General features: G+C 32.2%; 2 protein-coding genes across 4 annotated transcripts in view; one reads left to right on the top strand and one right to left on the bottom strand.

The window, feature by feature from the left end:
- Positions 1 to 2,746: 2,746 nt before the first annotated feature.
- Positions 2,747 to 11,773, bottom strand: LOC111046184 (testis-specific serine/threonine-protein kinase 4). Of its 2 annotated transcripts, none has more exons than XM_039421815.1 (7): positions 11,401 to 11,773; positions 9,551 to 9,910; positions 7,878 to 8,047; positions 7,180 to 7,329; positions 6,202 to 6,475; positions 3,974 to 4,201; positions 2,747 to 2,973 (listed from the first exon to the last, which is right to left on the bottom strand). In XM_039421815.1, the coding sequence occupies exons 2-7, from the start codon at positions 9,746 to 9,748 to the stop codon at positions 2,836 to 2,838; spliced, it is 1,158 nt and encodes a 385-aa protein (XP_039277749.1). In that variant the 5' UTR covers positions 9,749 to 9,910; positions 11,401 to 11,773; the 3' UTR covers positions 2,747 to 2,835. The 2 variants fall into 2 exon arrangements, with proteins under 2 accessions (XP_039277749.1, XP_039277750.1); XM_039421816.1 differs by having other exon boundaries at positions 3,967 to 4,201; positions 11,401 to 11,768.
- Positions 11,774 to 14,136: 2,363 nt separating this feature from the next.
- LOC111060604 (ras-related protein Rab-23-like) overlaps positions 14,137 to 16,312 on the top strand; it is a 94,848-nt gene continuing 92,672 nt past the window's right edge. For both annotated transcript variants that reach the window (XM_039421818.1, XM_039421817.1), the window contains exon 1: positions 14,137 to 14,567. The gene's annotated coding sequence lies outside the window, so the exon portion shown is untranslated. The remainder of the gene's footprint in view (positions 14,568 to 16,312) is intronic.

Here is a 16,312-nt window from a genome sequence, read left to right as displayed (position 1 = left end):
CCGTTTCGGAAAGCCAATTTTCTGACTCCAGCTGTTTAAAGTCTAGAACTTAGCTGAATCCCCAGCTCGGAAACCGGCCCTTAAACTCCGTATATGTATGCTATCAAGGTGATTCTTTCTCTACAACTCAATATTATTATTCCACAGTAAAATAGTCAAATAATCCCTATTTTTATTTAATGTATACTTCTGTTTACAAAAATAAAACATTCTACACCGTGATTCAAAAAGAATACCACAACTTTGAAAATCTGTATTTAATCAAGGAAACATAATAGAAACTTGGTTGTAAATCAAAATGAAGAGTATTAAGTTTTTCCCCATTAGAAAATAAGTTCACAAATGTTCAATGTGACCCCCTCCAGACACTCGAGTGATATCAATACGATACTCTAACTCGTTCCACACCCTCACTAGCATATCGGGCGTAACAGTTTGTATAGCTGCTGTTATTTATTGTTTGAGCTCCTCAATGTTAGCTGGTAGAGGCTGTCGATACACCTTATCTTTTACGTACCCCCATAGAAAAAAATCGCAGGGGTGAGGTCAGGGCCACAAACTGTTACGCCCGATATGATTCTGATGGTGTGGAACGAGTTCGAGTATCGAATTGATATCACTCGAGTGTCTGGAGGGGGTCACATTGAACATTTGTGAACTTATTTTCTAGTGGGGAAAAACTTATTTTAATACTCTTCATTTTGATTTACAACCCAAGTTTCTATTATGTTTCCTTGATTAAATGCAGATTTTCAAAGTTGTGGTATTCTTTTTGAATCACGGTATATTTATCAAAACACACTATTATCAAATTATCAAGTACCCTTTATTTCATGAAGGGTAGCCTACTTGATAGTTCTTTATTGTGTGTGTTTAATAATCAATAGCCCTAAAAAGAAGAGTGAATTTTCTGTTTATCAAGTCCTTGACCACCTTGCATTCAGGGACAATATTAGCGTCTACTAGTAGCCGCTATTAGTGGCCAACACCTTCACACGGGACATTAGCAGAGTTTCAACTCCTCACAACGACAACAGATGGATTTTCAGTAGCCGCTACTAATGGCCAGCTATATTAGACGTCACTTTTGTCCCTGTATGCAATGGGCTTTTTACTTTATTAAATCATAAAGAATAGATTCATGCTATATTTTCTCTATGATTAAACTTACCAGCCCTCTTGAAACTTATGGTGTATCATCAGTGAAAAGGTATAGTCTGTTACGGTTTTACTGATAGTGGAAGACGTAAAAGACTTACTATCAAATCAAGTTGTTCATCAATATTAATAATAAAGAATAGCAATTAATTTTCTCTTAAAATTTCTTCTTATTTAAAAAGCTCAATTAAAATAAAATCATGGATTGATATCATGATAATTACTTGGAATTCAGTTAATTTACTAAGAACTTGATTAGAATAAGAAATTTCTATCACGGTGCTACTGTAGAACTATTAATCTTCCATCTCCACGAGTTTCATATAATCAGAGAGATCGATTCTGATTGCCAGAATTGGTCAATTTTTAGATTAAATAATCCTTTATTCATACAATAAGTACATCATCGAAATGATAGGGAGAGGAAAAATAAGGTAACCTTGTGCTATTCCTCTCCCAAATTTAGATAAGGTTACACATAGTCCGAAATTAGTTGGATTTTCATCCGTAGAAAATCATATTTTGTAATCTTGAATCTGTTGTATTTCCAGAATAAGCTATATACCTTTTACCTTCCTGTTTACTCTACTTTACCTTCCTATTTCGCTCTAGAATATAGGCGATGTTTGTTATTGAGTACTGTAGTGAGATTCACTTTAAACTGTCAGCATTCCTCATGAAATAACATCAATGCTGACAATCTGATAAAAGCTGACAATCTGAAGTTAATCTTACTGTAGAAAAACTTTCAACAGAACATCAGTGCATTTATCAAGAACTCGAAAATTATCAACAATCATTGCCTTGAGTGATTGCTAATTCTGTCATTCATTATCTATATATATAAAAGCGAAATGGCACTCACTCACTGACTGACTGACTGACTGACTCACTCACTCACTCACTCACTCACTCGCATAACTAAAAATCTACCGGACCAAAAACGTTCAAATTTGGTAGGTATGCTCAGTTGACCCTTTAGAGGCGCACTAAGAAATCTTTTGGCAATATTTTAACTCTAAGGGTTGTTTTTAAGGGTTTAAAGTTTGTCTTTTAGCATGTATATTCTTCTTCTCCCAATCTCTTAATTATAATTGAAATTTCCATATCATATGTTACTATAGAACTATAATCTAGATAGAGTACCTCTTCGAAACAGTTGTTAACTGGCAACTAAATTAATAATTTTGTCAGGTTGGCATTAAGTTGAGTTGACTTTGTTAGGTTGGCACCAAGTTGAAGATTTAAATGCATTTATCGAGGAAAAATTGATTGGGCACTGCTACTTCAATCCTGGGAATATTATATTACTAGCCGTCAGGCTCGCTTCGCTCGCCATATCCGTTTAGCCAGACGTTTAGTCTGGACCCCCGACTGGATTGTCCTAACATGATAAAAATGCAGGCGAGCGAAGCGAGCCTGCTAATCTCATTCTTGGACAATCCAGTCGGGGGTCCAGGGGCGGAGCCCCCTGGCTAGACGGATATGGCGAGCGAAGCGAGCCTGACGGCTAGTTAATAGTAATTTTCAATTAAATTATAGGATTCTATTTTCATAGGATGATTATCAAAATGATAGGATGACAATGTTATCCCTAATACTGTTTATTATTTCTACTGCCTCAGTCTTCATTCATTTTGTCACTCAGTCAAGTTATATTTTGAAAAAGGTTTTCTATCATTTTGAATTTGTCAATAAATTGCGCGATTTCCCATCTTTCTGTCTTCCTGGATTATTATCTCGAATAGTGAGATCGTTCCGCCCCAATGAAGAACGCAGTGGTTGCAAATTATGAGGCTGATGTGGAGGGTTCGTCTGAAAACATAAATACATAGTTATTCATATTTTTAATTTGCTGCGGTACACTATAATAGTATTCAATAATATAATACTTGTTCGAAAAGTTATGTTTGTTAGTGACTGACAATAATGAAAAATTATATTAATTTTGGGTCACTTATGGAATGACTTCAGTCTATCATAGCACGCTTCCACGCTTTATCTGACTTTGCTATTTTTTTTATTTGAAACGAATGATTCATAGTCCATTCACCAAATACTAAAAAATGGCCGATTCAGGAATCAATTTCGTACTGTTTTTTCGTGCACTGATTCTAGAGTATTGGAAAACTCATAAATACAAAACGTTGACCTAGCCGGAAGGGAATGTCCATTTCTTTATCGAACTTGACTTATGAGATATGTTATACGAAGGCAATTAGTGTTTATAGTTTTTTATCCTTGAGGGATCCTTATACGCCTTCTCCACTACGAAATACCACAATATTTAATTTGAACGTATTTTTAAATTTATGGGGAGAACGGGTGATTCTGATGAAACTTGATGGTTAGAGCTAAAAATGTAGCTTTTTTGAAATGTAAGGATATATTCATCTTTAATTGAACCGACAATCAATTCTGACTTTGTGAGAGGAGGTCTAATTTGTCTCAGGCTATAGAGGTGCCAATCTGAAGATAATATAGTGGTAAGACTGTGCAACAGTGTTTTCAACCTTTTACTGGTTCATTTTTTAAGTTTTTCGATTTGTTTACTACAATCTTATTAAAGTAAAAAAAAACTTTATCAGGAAGAGGTTTTTATTATTGATTTTCGAGATATTAGAATTTAAAAAAAAGTTGAAATTTTTGAAACAGCATTTCAAATTAAAAAGATAAATGAATGGATTTTTTTCAACATAAATTCATGAGCGTATCATACAGCATATTCTATGTTAATTTTGCATTCTAAAATATCATTCGAAAATACTACTGTATTATTAGTTGAGTGCATGCATTGTGTGTACTTACTGCTTACCGTGCCTATTACAGCGTTTGGCGACGACTGACTTTCTGCCGATGTCGCTGGCATTCTGTCGTTGCTAGTACTGCTTTTCTGTTCCACAATGATCACCATCCAAGGCTCTTTCCGAATCTCTGGTATTTTTAAGCGCTGCCTAAGAGGTGCCAGGATTTTTGTGATCACCTGTTTACATTCTTTAGATACTGTTGGTTCCTTTGGAAATACAACTGGCCTCATTACTTGCTGAAACAATAAAAATTATAATAATTGATGTAAGTTCACGTGACAAAAAAGACGAGTAAATAGTTTTTTTCCTAGATGTAGCGAAATAAAATCTATTCTACCTCCTTGGGTTGAATCAACACTCCGAGGCTCTTTATAAACCACAAAATAACAATTCAGTAATACGCCCAGAGGGATTTTGAATTATACATTTAAATGTCATCCAAAAGATTATTCTTGGTTATAAACTAAAATTCATCAATATTCAATTTTTCCTAAAATTGATTAGTAAAAAAATAACTCAGTTCATATTGAAGATGGTGAGCTTGAAATCATTTGGATCTTGTTTCATTCAAAATTGTTTTATATAAAAATGATAAGGAATAAATTTCTAGACCTTTACTGAACTTGTGTACGATATTTGAACATGATCTGTCAGTTAGTTCTTGAGAAGGCCTAGGAAAAGCAGGAAAAACGCTCAAAAACCGCCGATCATGGGCGGAAAATAGGCGTCTTAACTTTATATGAAACTTAACTTCAATTACAGCATTTTTATACCTCAGCTGAGCCTGTGTACCAAGTTGGAACATTTTTTGCCAATTAGTCCTTGAAAAAGCTGAGAAAAAGCAGAAAAAAGCTGGAATAACGCAGATTTTGGGCGTATCTTTGGATTTTTTTTCAAATCAGTTGTTAGTGCGCCTCTAGATGAACATACATGCTAAATTTGAACGTATTTGGTCCAGTAGTTTTTTAGTTCTGTTGATTATGAATGAATGAATGAGTGAGTGAATGAATCGTGCCATTTCGCTTTTATATAATAGATATTGTATTATCAAAACAGTGGAGGAAGAAAATTCTAAAATTGGTTCTGGGCTTCTTTCAGGGATCCAAGCAATATTGTAACAGTGGGAAAGAAAAATGATAACAAAAATGGAAGAAAATACTATTTTGACTTTGAATATTTCCACTTCACAACATGTTATTTTTATTGTAATTGTATGACTGAGCAAATGTAATTTTATTGTAATTGGTATTATATTGTATTGTTGCCAATTGTATACGTTTCCAATTGCCATTTTTCATGTGCTCAAAGGAATAAACAAACATTATTATTCAACATTTCAAATGGAAATATATATATTTAAAAAACAATTACACATACCTATAGCTTTTAAATTTTTTTAAATAATTAAATATGAACGCTCTACTCTCAATTTTTGTGGTATAAAAATGAAATGGATATAAAAAAAAACCCCTATTCGAGATGCCCTTCCGTTCGGAATTCTCTGATAGATGCAACTTTACCAATTAAAATTTAAAAAAATCAAATTATCCTAACTAATGAATCGGTTAAAACTTGTCTGCGACAGAAAAAACTGTATTATAGGAAAAACAAGCTTATCCTCTTCACTAGATCAGATGGACTTTACTATGAGTCCTATCAAACGAGCTCTCCCCCCAAAAAAAGATAATTTTGGGGTATAAATAAACTATCAGTGACTTATGTTGACATGAAAGTCACCTCGAGTATACAATAACATTTTTCTATCTATCGCACTAGCGCACGTTTGTTATTAAATAGAGAAAAGCTACAGTCAATATTGAAAAGAAACAAATAATCTTCCTGTCAATGACAAATAACTGTTCATTGAAATATAATTTGAAACTCTAAAATCCTGATCAATATGAGATAAATATATTATTATATGTCCCATATGACCAGGAGACAATATTTAAAAAAATCCACAATCTATTTTGCAAACACCAATGTGGTATGTAGTGACAACTAAATATTATAATCAGGATTTTTCTCACATCCTGGGCATACTGGAATACTCCTAGAAATAATCATCGATCTCAATCATCATTATCGATGGGTATAATAATAATTTTAATTACATAAAAGCTCAATTTTCACCAGAAGATATCGGTATTATAGATGTATGTAAAAAAGAATGTAAATAGCTAAGAAATGTAATGTCATGCTTGCATTTTGATTTATAATGCGTGAATGAAGTTACCTTGACCAGTTGAGCAAAGTTGCTGTCATCGTAGGGCAGACGGCCGAAAACGGTGGCATAAAGGACGACGCCCGTCGACCAGACGTCGGAGTACTGCGGCCGGTATGGGATCGCCCGCAGTATCTCGGGAGACGCATACGCGTAACTGCCACAGAACGTTTCGCTCAGCACGTAGCCCTTCCCTTGCGATCCACAATCCCCCCGCGCAAAGCCAAAGTCCGAAATCTTGATATTGTACTCGGAATCCATCAGTAAGTTTTCACATTTTATGTCCCTGAAATATGCAAATAGATCATAATTCAATGCAAAAATCAAAGTATGGTAGTTCTACGGAAGTTCAGAACTATATGATATTGCATGAAGCTCAGAAAAAATAATCCCAAACAATCCAGGAAAGCAGATATTGTTCAATATTCAGGGTTTGAATATTTTGAGCTTCAAAACTCTTATCCATCACAGTTTAAAGAAGATGATATTAACATTTTATATAGCCGACTCTCACATAACTCCGATAATTTTATGTAGAAATGCAACATATTTTGAAGTAGGTGATATTCTTTCGTATAAAATGAAAAATAAATTGACTGAAATAAAAAAGTAAATATACTATTTTCAGAAAATGATAGTAGGTAATTTATGCAATGTTGGAATCAAGTGCTCCCTATATTTGTACCGTAAGTTACGGTACTATAATGCGATAATAAAAAATATGCAAATCAAAATGGTATGCACATAAATCCTAATACTTGATAAAAATTATATTTGTACTTGATGTAAATAGACTGGCGTTGACGAATCATTTCAGTTGTTCAATATAATCCTTCCTAATGTTTAATATTCTAGAGTCCGGTTTCTAGGACACTTATAAATCTAATGAACCATCAAATCTATAAAGATTTAATGGTCCGTTAGATTTGAAAGTAGATTTATTGTTTTATTTAATTAAATATAATAGACCTACCCCTTTTATAGACCTACCTATGAACTACACCTTTTCCATGACAGTATTCAAGGCCATTTAGTAATTGAGAGAACCATACTCTAGCTCTATCTTCATCTATAAATCCATCTCTTCTTATTATATCTAATAAGCTTCCATTCTCTGCGTATTCCATTGCAATATAAACTCTGCAATTGAAAAGAAAAAACATAAATTAATTCTGGCATCATGATAGATCGTTGAATTATAATGATCAAGTATAATGAATGTCTCATCATTGAATCAGTTTCAAATACATTTATACAAATTTATAATGCTATGTCAATTTGCTTTTATATAGGCCTAAATAGATTATTATTTATATATATTTATTACATTTTTCACCAAATTTTAAAATCAAGTTATCACATTCCAAGCCATTTGCAAAAGCTACACTACTCAAGTTTCAAGATTCAAAAATTTTAATATCTTATTCAGGATCAAAAAATTTTACTTTCCAATTTTGAAGCTAAATTGCATAAAAATAAATGTAAAAAATAATTATCTGCCTCTGTCATCAAATCACTGCTTTACAAAAATGATAAATAAACGTAGTAAAGTACGGTACCGTATTTTGAAATTTAAAAGACGGAATCCTGTTTCAAAACTTTTCTTGTGATTAAAAGTATGAAACATTTTATTCAACTTGAAAATACTCATTTTTAAACCCTAGTCATGATCAACATGATCAACTTACCTGTGTGTTGTTTCGATTGCTTGAAGAAATCTAATCAAATTTTTATGTCGCAGTCCCCTAACAACTTGAATTTCTCTTGGAAGAAATTTCTTCAAATAATCTTGTGGTGCATGCGATTTTGAAATTATTTTTATAGCCACAATGCAGTCATGGTGAGTCGATTCGGCGAGCTGTAAACATGTTAGTGTGTTATTAATAAAATTCATCAATTTCAACTTGGATTTCGATTAAAGCTTTTTTGAGCTTATTTATTGAAATTCAATAATAAATCTATTAAACGGTTTATTTTTAAACAAAAATGTTGATAATAATGCTGCGAAGATTCATTTTATTTTCTACTGCTTAATGTGATACATGAAACACTGCTCAAGTAGAAACATATTCGCTAGCTGATGTGTTCAACTATCGTTTTGTCTTACTTGAGTTGACAGGCAAGGTAGGCTGGCATTTTAAAACTAATTGTGAATAGAGTCCTTCATGCTCTTATAGGACTGACTGTATGTGAAATAAATCTAAACATGTGTGTCTTATACCAGGAAATGAATATTTTCTTCTTATAGTTCTATACCCCTTTGATAAAATGATATCGTTGAAAAAAAATGAAATAAAAACACATATTTTGTCAATATTACATACGATACCGTAAAGTAGGCCTATTTTTTATTGCTATATCTGGTACATTAATTTAAGCTTATTATTCTGTATCAAACATAGATATTAGATTTGACAAAATTCAAGTGGTTTTATTCAATCATGGAAAGTTTCTTAAATACCAATAAACACTCTTCAGAATCTTTAAAAAAATTGATTATAAAGAAGTATTAAATACTAACATGAACTTTGGAAACATAAAATTAAGGATGGAAATAGCATTTATACATCTAATATTACAATGTGAAACCTTAATCTGGTTTTGAAGAACTTGATTTTTAAAAATAGTGTCTATTTATAAGTTTACTTTAATAATTCTTCATCTAATTAAAAATCATTGATTGGAAGAAAACTAAACCTTATTGAGCTATTTCTTTCCAAAATTTAAACTGAAATGTCCAAAATACGTAATTTTATGTGTCACTTTTACATCTATTACATCACAATTGTTTATAAAACATATTTATTTATGTTACCAAACGGTATTATTGAATTCTTCAATTTCAACTTTCCGCCATGATTTTCAATCCTTCTAAATCAACACACACATTTCAACTTCTCTTGACCTCCTCTATCAATATGAATATAAAAAGGTCCCATATTATATACTAAATTGTTGCCTCCTCTTCTAGACAAGCAAAATGTAAGTTGAGTTCTCAAATTTATTTCTCTTAAAAATTAGATAGTAATAACACATAGAGAAACAAAGATTAGAATAATTATTTAATGGTAAAAGTGTTCCATGTATTAATTAAAGGTTATCCCTTCTTCAGAACAAGTAAATTTAAGTTGAGAAATTAAATTTAGTTTTGTACCTAAAAACTAGATATTAATAGAAACTAAGAATACCTACCTAGAATTAAAATTATTCAGTACAATTTTATATTTAATTAATGCATTAAAATAAATTAGTTTTATTTTATTTCAATAATAGTAGTACCCTACCCCTGTAAAGGAAAAGTGAATTATGATTTGATTAGCTTTAGTAATGGTCAAGTATTGGAAGAGTGTGTTTTTGTTACCTTAACCATGGCGTAGGAACCACTGCCAATGGTGCGCCCTATCCTGTAGCCATGACTGGAAAGGACAGTACTGCGGGTTTCGTCCTGGTAGTCGGACGATCTTCCAGCCTCATCTCGTCCACCCGCTAGTTCCTGTCTACTCGCCGTCTTTGAATTTTCTTTCGCTTTCACTGTAGTTGCATCATTTAGAAGTGTCATTTCCCAAAGTTGTAGTGTTTGTATACCATGTCACATGGCAGTAACTCACAACTTATTTGCTGGTTGTTGTAGAGACTATTTCTTCTGCTCATTGAAGTATGCGTTCATTCAATCAGTCTTCTTATTGCGGTCCAACTTCAAATTTATTGAATCAGGCAGCAGCTGGAACATTTCTCCATATTATTATAATGGAAAATTGGTTACGGTTGCACAAAACCCGGTAAAATTTTAATCTGAAAACCAATTTTATATTTCAAAAGAACCAATCAGGTAAGCCTTATTTTTTTTCCTTCTCTGATTGGTTCTTGTGAAATTAATCATGATTAAAACTTAACCGGCTTTTGTGTAACAGAGCCTCACTATTTATGAACATTAAAATAAAAATTTTGATATTATTATTATAGACCCTATTACAAGCCATTTATTTGACACCCTACAAAGTTTGTTTCTTTTAATGAATTCGCAGAGAAAACATTTTATAGTGTATTTTTTTAACTTTATTATTTTACTTACAATAAGTTTCTGATACTGTATAGTTATGTACACTAAAAAAAATAAAAATAAATCTTCCTTAATAAATAAATAATATTTGTACATTCCCATTTCAATAAACATTACAAGCTCAAACTCATTTAAAATTGTATTTGAATTTGTATTTGTAAGTGAAGAGAACATTGAAAGAATATAATTCAAGACAGTTGTATGTAATGAATGTAGTGAAGTATATATTAAAATATAAAAATAATTTCATTTGCACTAATAATACTATCAATAATCAATACAATTCAAGACCCACCTCAAATAAGTACCTAATCTATCATACTAACATTGAAAATATTAGAAGACAACTCATATATTTGAGCACTTAAATTATAAATAAAATTCCTGAACAAATTATTAGCTGTGCCAAGATAACAAAAAAGTAAAAACAGATATCAATGCTTGGATCAAAATTAACTACTTCTTCTACCTTTGAGAACTAGCCTATAATAAGTTAACAGAGAACTTTTCTGATTAGTGCGCTCACTTCCCCTACTTGTGCTCTATCACATCCCTTTCCCAATCCTTTCCAAAAATTCCAAGGATCAAAATCCTTCCTATGACATGGATAGCCATAGTTGGAAGAACTTTTGATCCTCTACCCTTCTTCACCACATAACATGTATAAATTGCCTTCTAATATTGTAATGTGTTCTCATATTTATGTTATTTATTTTATACTGTAATGTTTTTTTATTGATGTCAATAAATAAATTGAATTGAATTGAAATATTGGAAATGTTCATCATTGAAGAAAATAGAAATTAAAACACAGTAGCCTAGGCCAAGAAAATGAAATCATTTTATGAGAAACTTAACGATAATTCATCAATAAAATATATTTTCATCCAGTAATTGATTTTTATTAAATGTAAAAAAAATCCAAATAACTTTATTTAATGAATAAATTGATTATAAAACCCTGTTTTTGTTGTTCATAGAGTGTTATTTTTTTAAAAAGTTGTATTTCAATCCGCAGTAGGTACTGTATTTCAACAAATGAAAAGATTGATGATTGAATTTAATCATTATATAATTTCATTATTAATTTAAATTTTTAGTATCTAAAGTCAATTGCATGATGTATTTGACTATTATAAACACATTTTTACCTGAACGTGAAATATCCTTGGTTTTTCTCATTTACTGCCAGTCAGTATTTTAATTTATAGCAATTGAGTTTCAAACTATAGTTATTTAAATTAAAACACATAAAAATCAGTTTGTACAGCACAAAGCACTTTCACAGTTATATTATATACTAAAAATTGGACACCGCACAGTTACTTTTCACTTTCAATTGTTAATGTGTTATCAATTTCTCAGCTATAAACGTATCACTATTATTTATCACAAACATGAAACATTAAACAATGTTGGGAACGTGGAAGAAGCGAATGCTGTGAGGCGACAAAAAAGTGGCTTCATTTTGTGAATGGGCTGCTAACATGGAACTGCTTAACAATCGCCGGTGAAAAGAATTCAGTTATGATAACAGTGAGAGGAATAGAACAGGTGTTGACCCTGAAATGAAAGACGAAAATAGCTGCCAAAACTATCATCATTAAAGTTGGAATCTGATCATCTCTCTAGCCTCCAATCGGCTTAAACTTTGTTTTTGTGTCCCTTCCCAATTAGATGCTTTGTCTATCCTTGTTTTATTTATACTCTCATCCATTTCAATATTTCCTTCGCGCTCTCTGAGTTATTCAGACAAATGATCCGAGCTCAAATCATCTATTTTATTCGTTTTCACATGCATATTCAAAACTAGGTCAAAATGTAGCCCAATTCTTCCTAAAGAAGATGCAATAATAATTTTTAATTAGTTTCTTATGGAAAATACTCATACATACAGTACTTTTTTCAAAAATTCGTACCAATGTACGATAAATATATGTTTTAGTTGTATCTGGCAATCTCTAATAAATTTAATAGAAATTAATTTTCATCTGTAACTTACTGATTTTCTTCATAATCAATAATATTATTTTTTATAATTTTTCAGATAATTTTTTCAATATTGCCATCATTAACAATTCCCATGAGCTGGATCAACTAGTCTGGTCTCACACCGATTAGTCAAGACAAGACTAGTCACGTTTAGTCACACTACTTCACATTGCTGCTTATGAAGCACCCTCACTGATTAGTCATTGCAATCAGACATGACTCCATAAGCAACTATGTGAAGTATTGTGACTAAACGTGACTAGTCTTGTCTTGACTAATCGGTGTGTGACCAGCCTAAGTAGTGGTATTTTACATGTTAAGTACCAGGACATCAATTTTCAAATGCAAAACATGCGGGACATAATATGGTATGTATTAAATTAGTTATACTGCATTTCGATAACAATAATTGATAGTAGTGTGTTGAGTTTTCTAATTATGCAAGTGGTCAAAGGTTTTTAGTACGGTTCTGTCGTGCTGTACCAAATTCAATATGTCAATTAATTAATCATTTATTGGCTCTTCTATCCTACCTTATCGTATTTTAGTAATTTAGTTTCCTATTCATTGTAGTTGAATATATAGAATGAATAAAGTCGAAATGCAATTTCATTAGTTAATGATCATTCTTATATACAAGTTTTTTAGAACGATGACGTTATATTTGTGCAGGTCTCTCGATCAGTTACATGTAACTAGAAATGAGTACGGTACGGTATTATTAATAAAATAGTTCAATGGAATACTATAATTGAGAGAATAGTTTGTCGTTCCTTGTTACCGTATGCAAGAAAAATAAGAAAGAATATATGATCATGTTAATCTAGTAGCCTATAACTCCCAGCTAAAAATTTCTCTCTGAATAAAAATGTACACGATTCTTCAGCATTCGCATATTTCATTTGAGCTGCTCAATAACGAAGCTTGCTTGAGAGAATAAAAATATGAGTTTCAGGCAATTAAAAAATTTGTCATTGCCCGGACTGTTTATTTTTGATCTCACAGCTTCACACCCAGGAGACTGAAAAAAGACAATAAATTTCAAGTTTGAATCGGTGTAATTTAATATAATATTTGCGAATTCAAGGTCACGTTTTTCAATTTATGCTATCTAAATTGAAACATCCACAAAAGCTTTGTTACCGTATTTTATTGTAATACACCCACATTTTTTTATGGACCGAAAAAACTTGATAAATCTTTATGCTGCGTGACTAGTACGGTTATCAATTCAAATTCATTTTATTTCCAGAAAGTACATTTTACAATATATTCCTGAAAATTACTCCATCTAATATGAAACAAGTCCGTGTTTAGAGGAGTCATTACAACAATAGACACAATACAAGAAAGGAAAAGTTGACTTTCTACTGCTGTAGTTTACAAGCATAAGCTATTCAAACGTATTTACATAAAACAATTGAAAGAAATATAATCTCAAATTCTTAGCCATTACTGTGATATTATTTTATGTGTCGTAATTTTATAAAATATGGTGTTGGACTACTATGAGAGAAGAAACCTATGACTATTGTTTCTGAATAAGTTACTCATTCATACTAATGTTACTTTAAATTACTGATGTAGGCCTACGGTAACCATAATTTTTATTATAAGAGTGAAAGGAACTATTTTTTATTCATGTTAAATAGAATTAGGAAGAATATCAAACGAAGAGTTGAATGAATTATATGTATTGGTTGATAAAATAGCAAATATAAATTTTACCTGTTTACTGAAATATGGAGCGGTATGAGGTCTTCAAGCGCCTCTCTTTCAAAAGATCCCGCTTATTGCGAATGGCTGATAAGTTATCCGTTAAGTGCTGCGATCTACAGACTTTAACCGTAAACTGAAACTTAATAGTCGCGGCAGGTAGAAAGAAGGAACAGAACTTTTGCTCAGCTGCTGCCTGCCACAGAATTCAGTCAGTGTTCAGTTCACTTCTTGGTGCTTGTTTCTGTATTGTGCGTCGTGCTCACTTCAAGTGTCAGTTCCTTGCGACCACGATAATGTTTTTGTTGATATGAACCAACTTGAAAGAACTTTATACAATGGTGCCTTAGTTAATAATAATTTATAGTTTGTAATTATGTCTTCCGAGTGTCTAGTGAGTTAATTCTATTTTGTTGAGTTTGTTCAATCCGGCAAAACTTTTTAGTAACGAGTGCCGAGTACATAGCGTCAGCGTGAGTGTAACGGAATGTTATTTATTATTACCAGTGTTTCAAGTGCCGATGTGAGTTTTGTGAACGTTATTTTTAATCCTCATGTTGCTAAAAAGTTCCTAAACAACTGAAAACAGTAAACGTGGATTGATCAGAAGGTGAGAAATGTTTTTATTAATAAATTATAATTCTAGTTCAAGCTGTCAGTGCAGTGGTTTGGTTATCTGATTATTAATATAACCACGCACAAGCCTAGGGCTCATGTGGGCATCATCCTCAGCGAAAAAAATATATAGTACGATACCGTACTTCACTGTACATCAGAATCTTTTATGCTAATTTTAAACTTAATCAGAGTCCCTTTGAATTACTTGATATACTTCAGTTGTCACATAATTATTTTCAAATGAACTGCTCCACTTTGTTAAATTGTCACTTCACCGTTTTTGAACCGAAAAAATTATAAGTACGTTAGTCTACAGAAATAAAAAACTCATCTACTCTGAACCTTGAATCTAAAGCAACTACTAACTTGATAAGAGTTAAAATATGACCATAATATTAAATTAGAATCATAAGTTACTTCAGAATAACTAACTTTAGTTGATTCTGTGATACTGGTAGCTATAGTTTTTGTGAAACAGTTTGTAATTTTCCAAAATTAGGTACCTACCTACTATTTTACTATGAATTTCAATTCCAATTTCCAACACGTTTATCACTGAGTTAAGATACCTAATTATATAATAATATCGAATGACCTGGCTGGCTCAGTTCTGGTGTCAGAGTTTTCAGGTCGCACCTGATCAATTTTAGAGCCTCTAACATCACCCAACGACTGTTATTAGGCAGCAGCCAGGACCGACGACATAACGTGTCCATCCGAACCACGAGAGTGGCCCGAGAAAAATATACGGTACGCCCGGTACGGTATACCTATGTATTTTGCCATGTTTCACAGTGCCACCAACAGACGAGACAAATATTAAGGACCTTGATTTTAATCACTGTCACTGGGAGGAGAAGTGTCATATGTCTGATGTCTCATCATTTAATCAGTATCACTTGTTGACATCTTCGTTCAATAAGAATTTTATTCGGATAAATACGTTATAGACTACAGAGAAAAACTATCAAGTCCAACTACTATTGGCAGATGGCAGATTGAGGTGGATATGTAAAAAATTGATAAAATGAATCACCTCATAGTGAGATGCCTGAATTAATTTTTATTTCAAGAGTTCTTGCACTTTTCAAACTAATAACATTTCTTCATTACTGAACTCATTCCAGCATTCCCCACATCCATACTATGTCTATTATACTGTGTCTTTCTTGGGAACATTCACATTATTTTAATCCTAGGCCTATAGATGTACAATATTTTTATTTTGTGACTCAAGATTTTCTTAAATACCCGATTTTTTTACCTATTCACCAACCCTAATTCACCCTATTTTAACTATTTTAGCTCCAAAACAATTTTCAAATAAACTTCATCATTATAGGCTTAGTTTTTACTTGATTCGCCAAAATATTGAGGGGACAAAACCGTATTCCCAAATATTGGGAGGTGGGGGCGTGTGTTCCACCTGTTAGCGGTTGAAACTATATGCCCATGCATTTGAAAATCATACCCGGGGATCCTCTTCATCGTTTCCTATCATCCCAATGGGGAAGGACATTCAATATATAAAACATGGTTCATAAACTGTAGGCATTGTAACAGTCCAGCTACGATTTCATTAAAAAATTCCTTTAACTGATAGAAGCTCCTTCCAATGAGCCACCGTGACAATGAGTTTTTGAATACATTTACTGGGCGCGCCCTAACTGAGTCTGGCAGGCAATTGAACATTCGCACAGCCAACACTGGAAAAGTGTCCTTCACTCTTGACAGGCG

This window comes from Nilaparvata lugens, chromosome 2 (genome assembly GCF_014356525.2).
Source record: "Nilaparvata lugens isolate BPH chromosome 2, ASM1435652v1, whole genome shotgun sequence".
In the NCBI taxonomy this organism is placed as follows: Eukaryota; Metazoa; Arthropoda; class Insecta; order Hemiptera; family Delphacidae; genus Nilaparvata; species Nilaparvata lugens.
The sequence above is the reverse complement of the archived record's forward strand: the minus strand, read 5'-3'. Positions and strand labels throughout refer to the sequence as shown.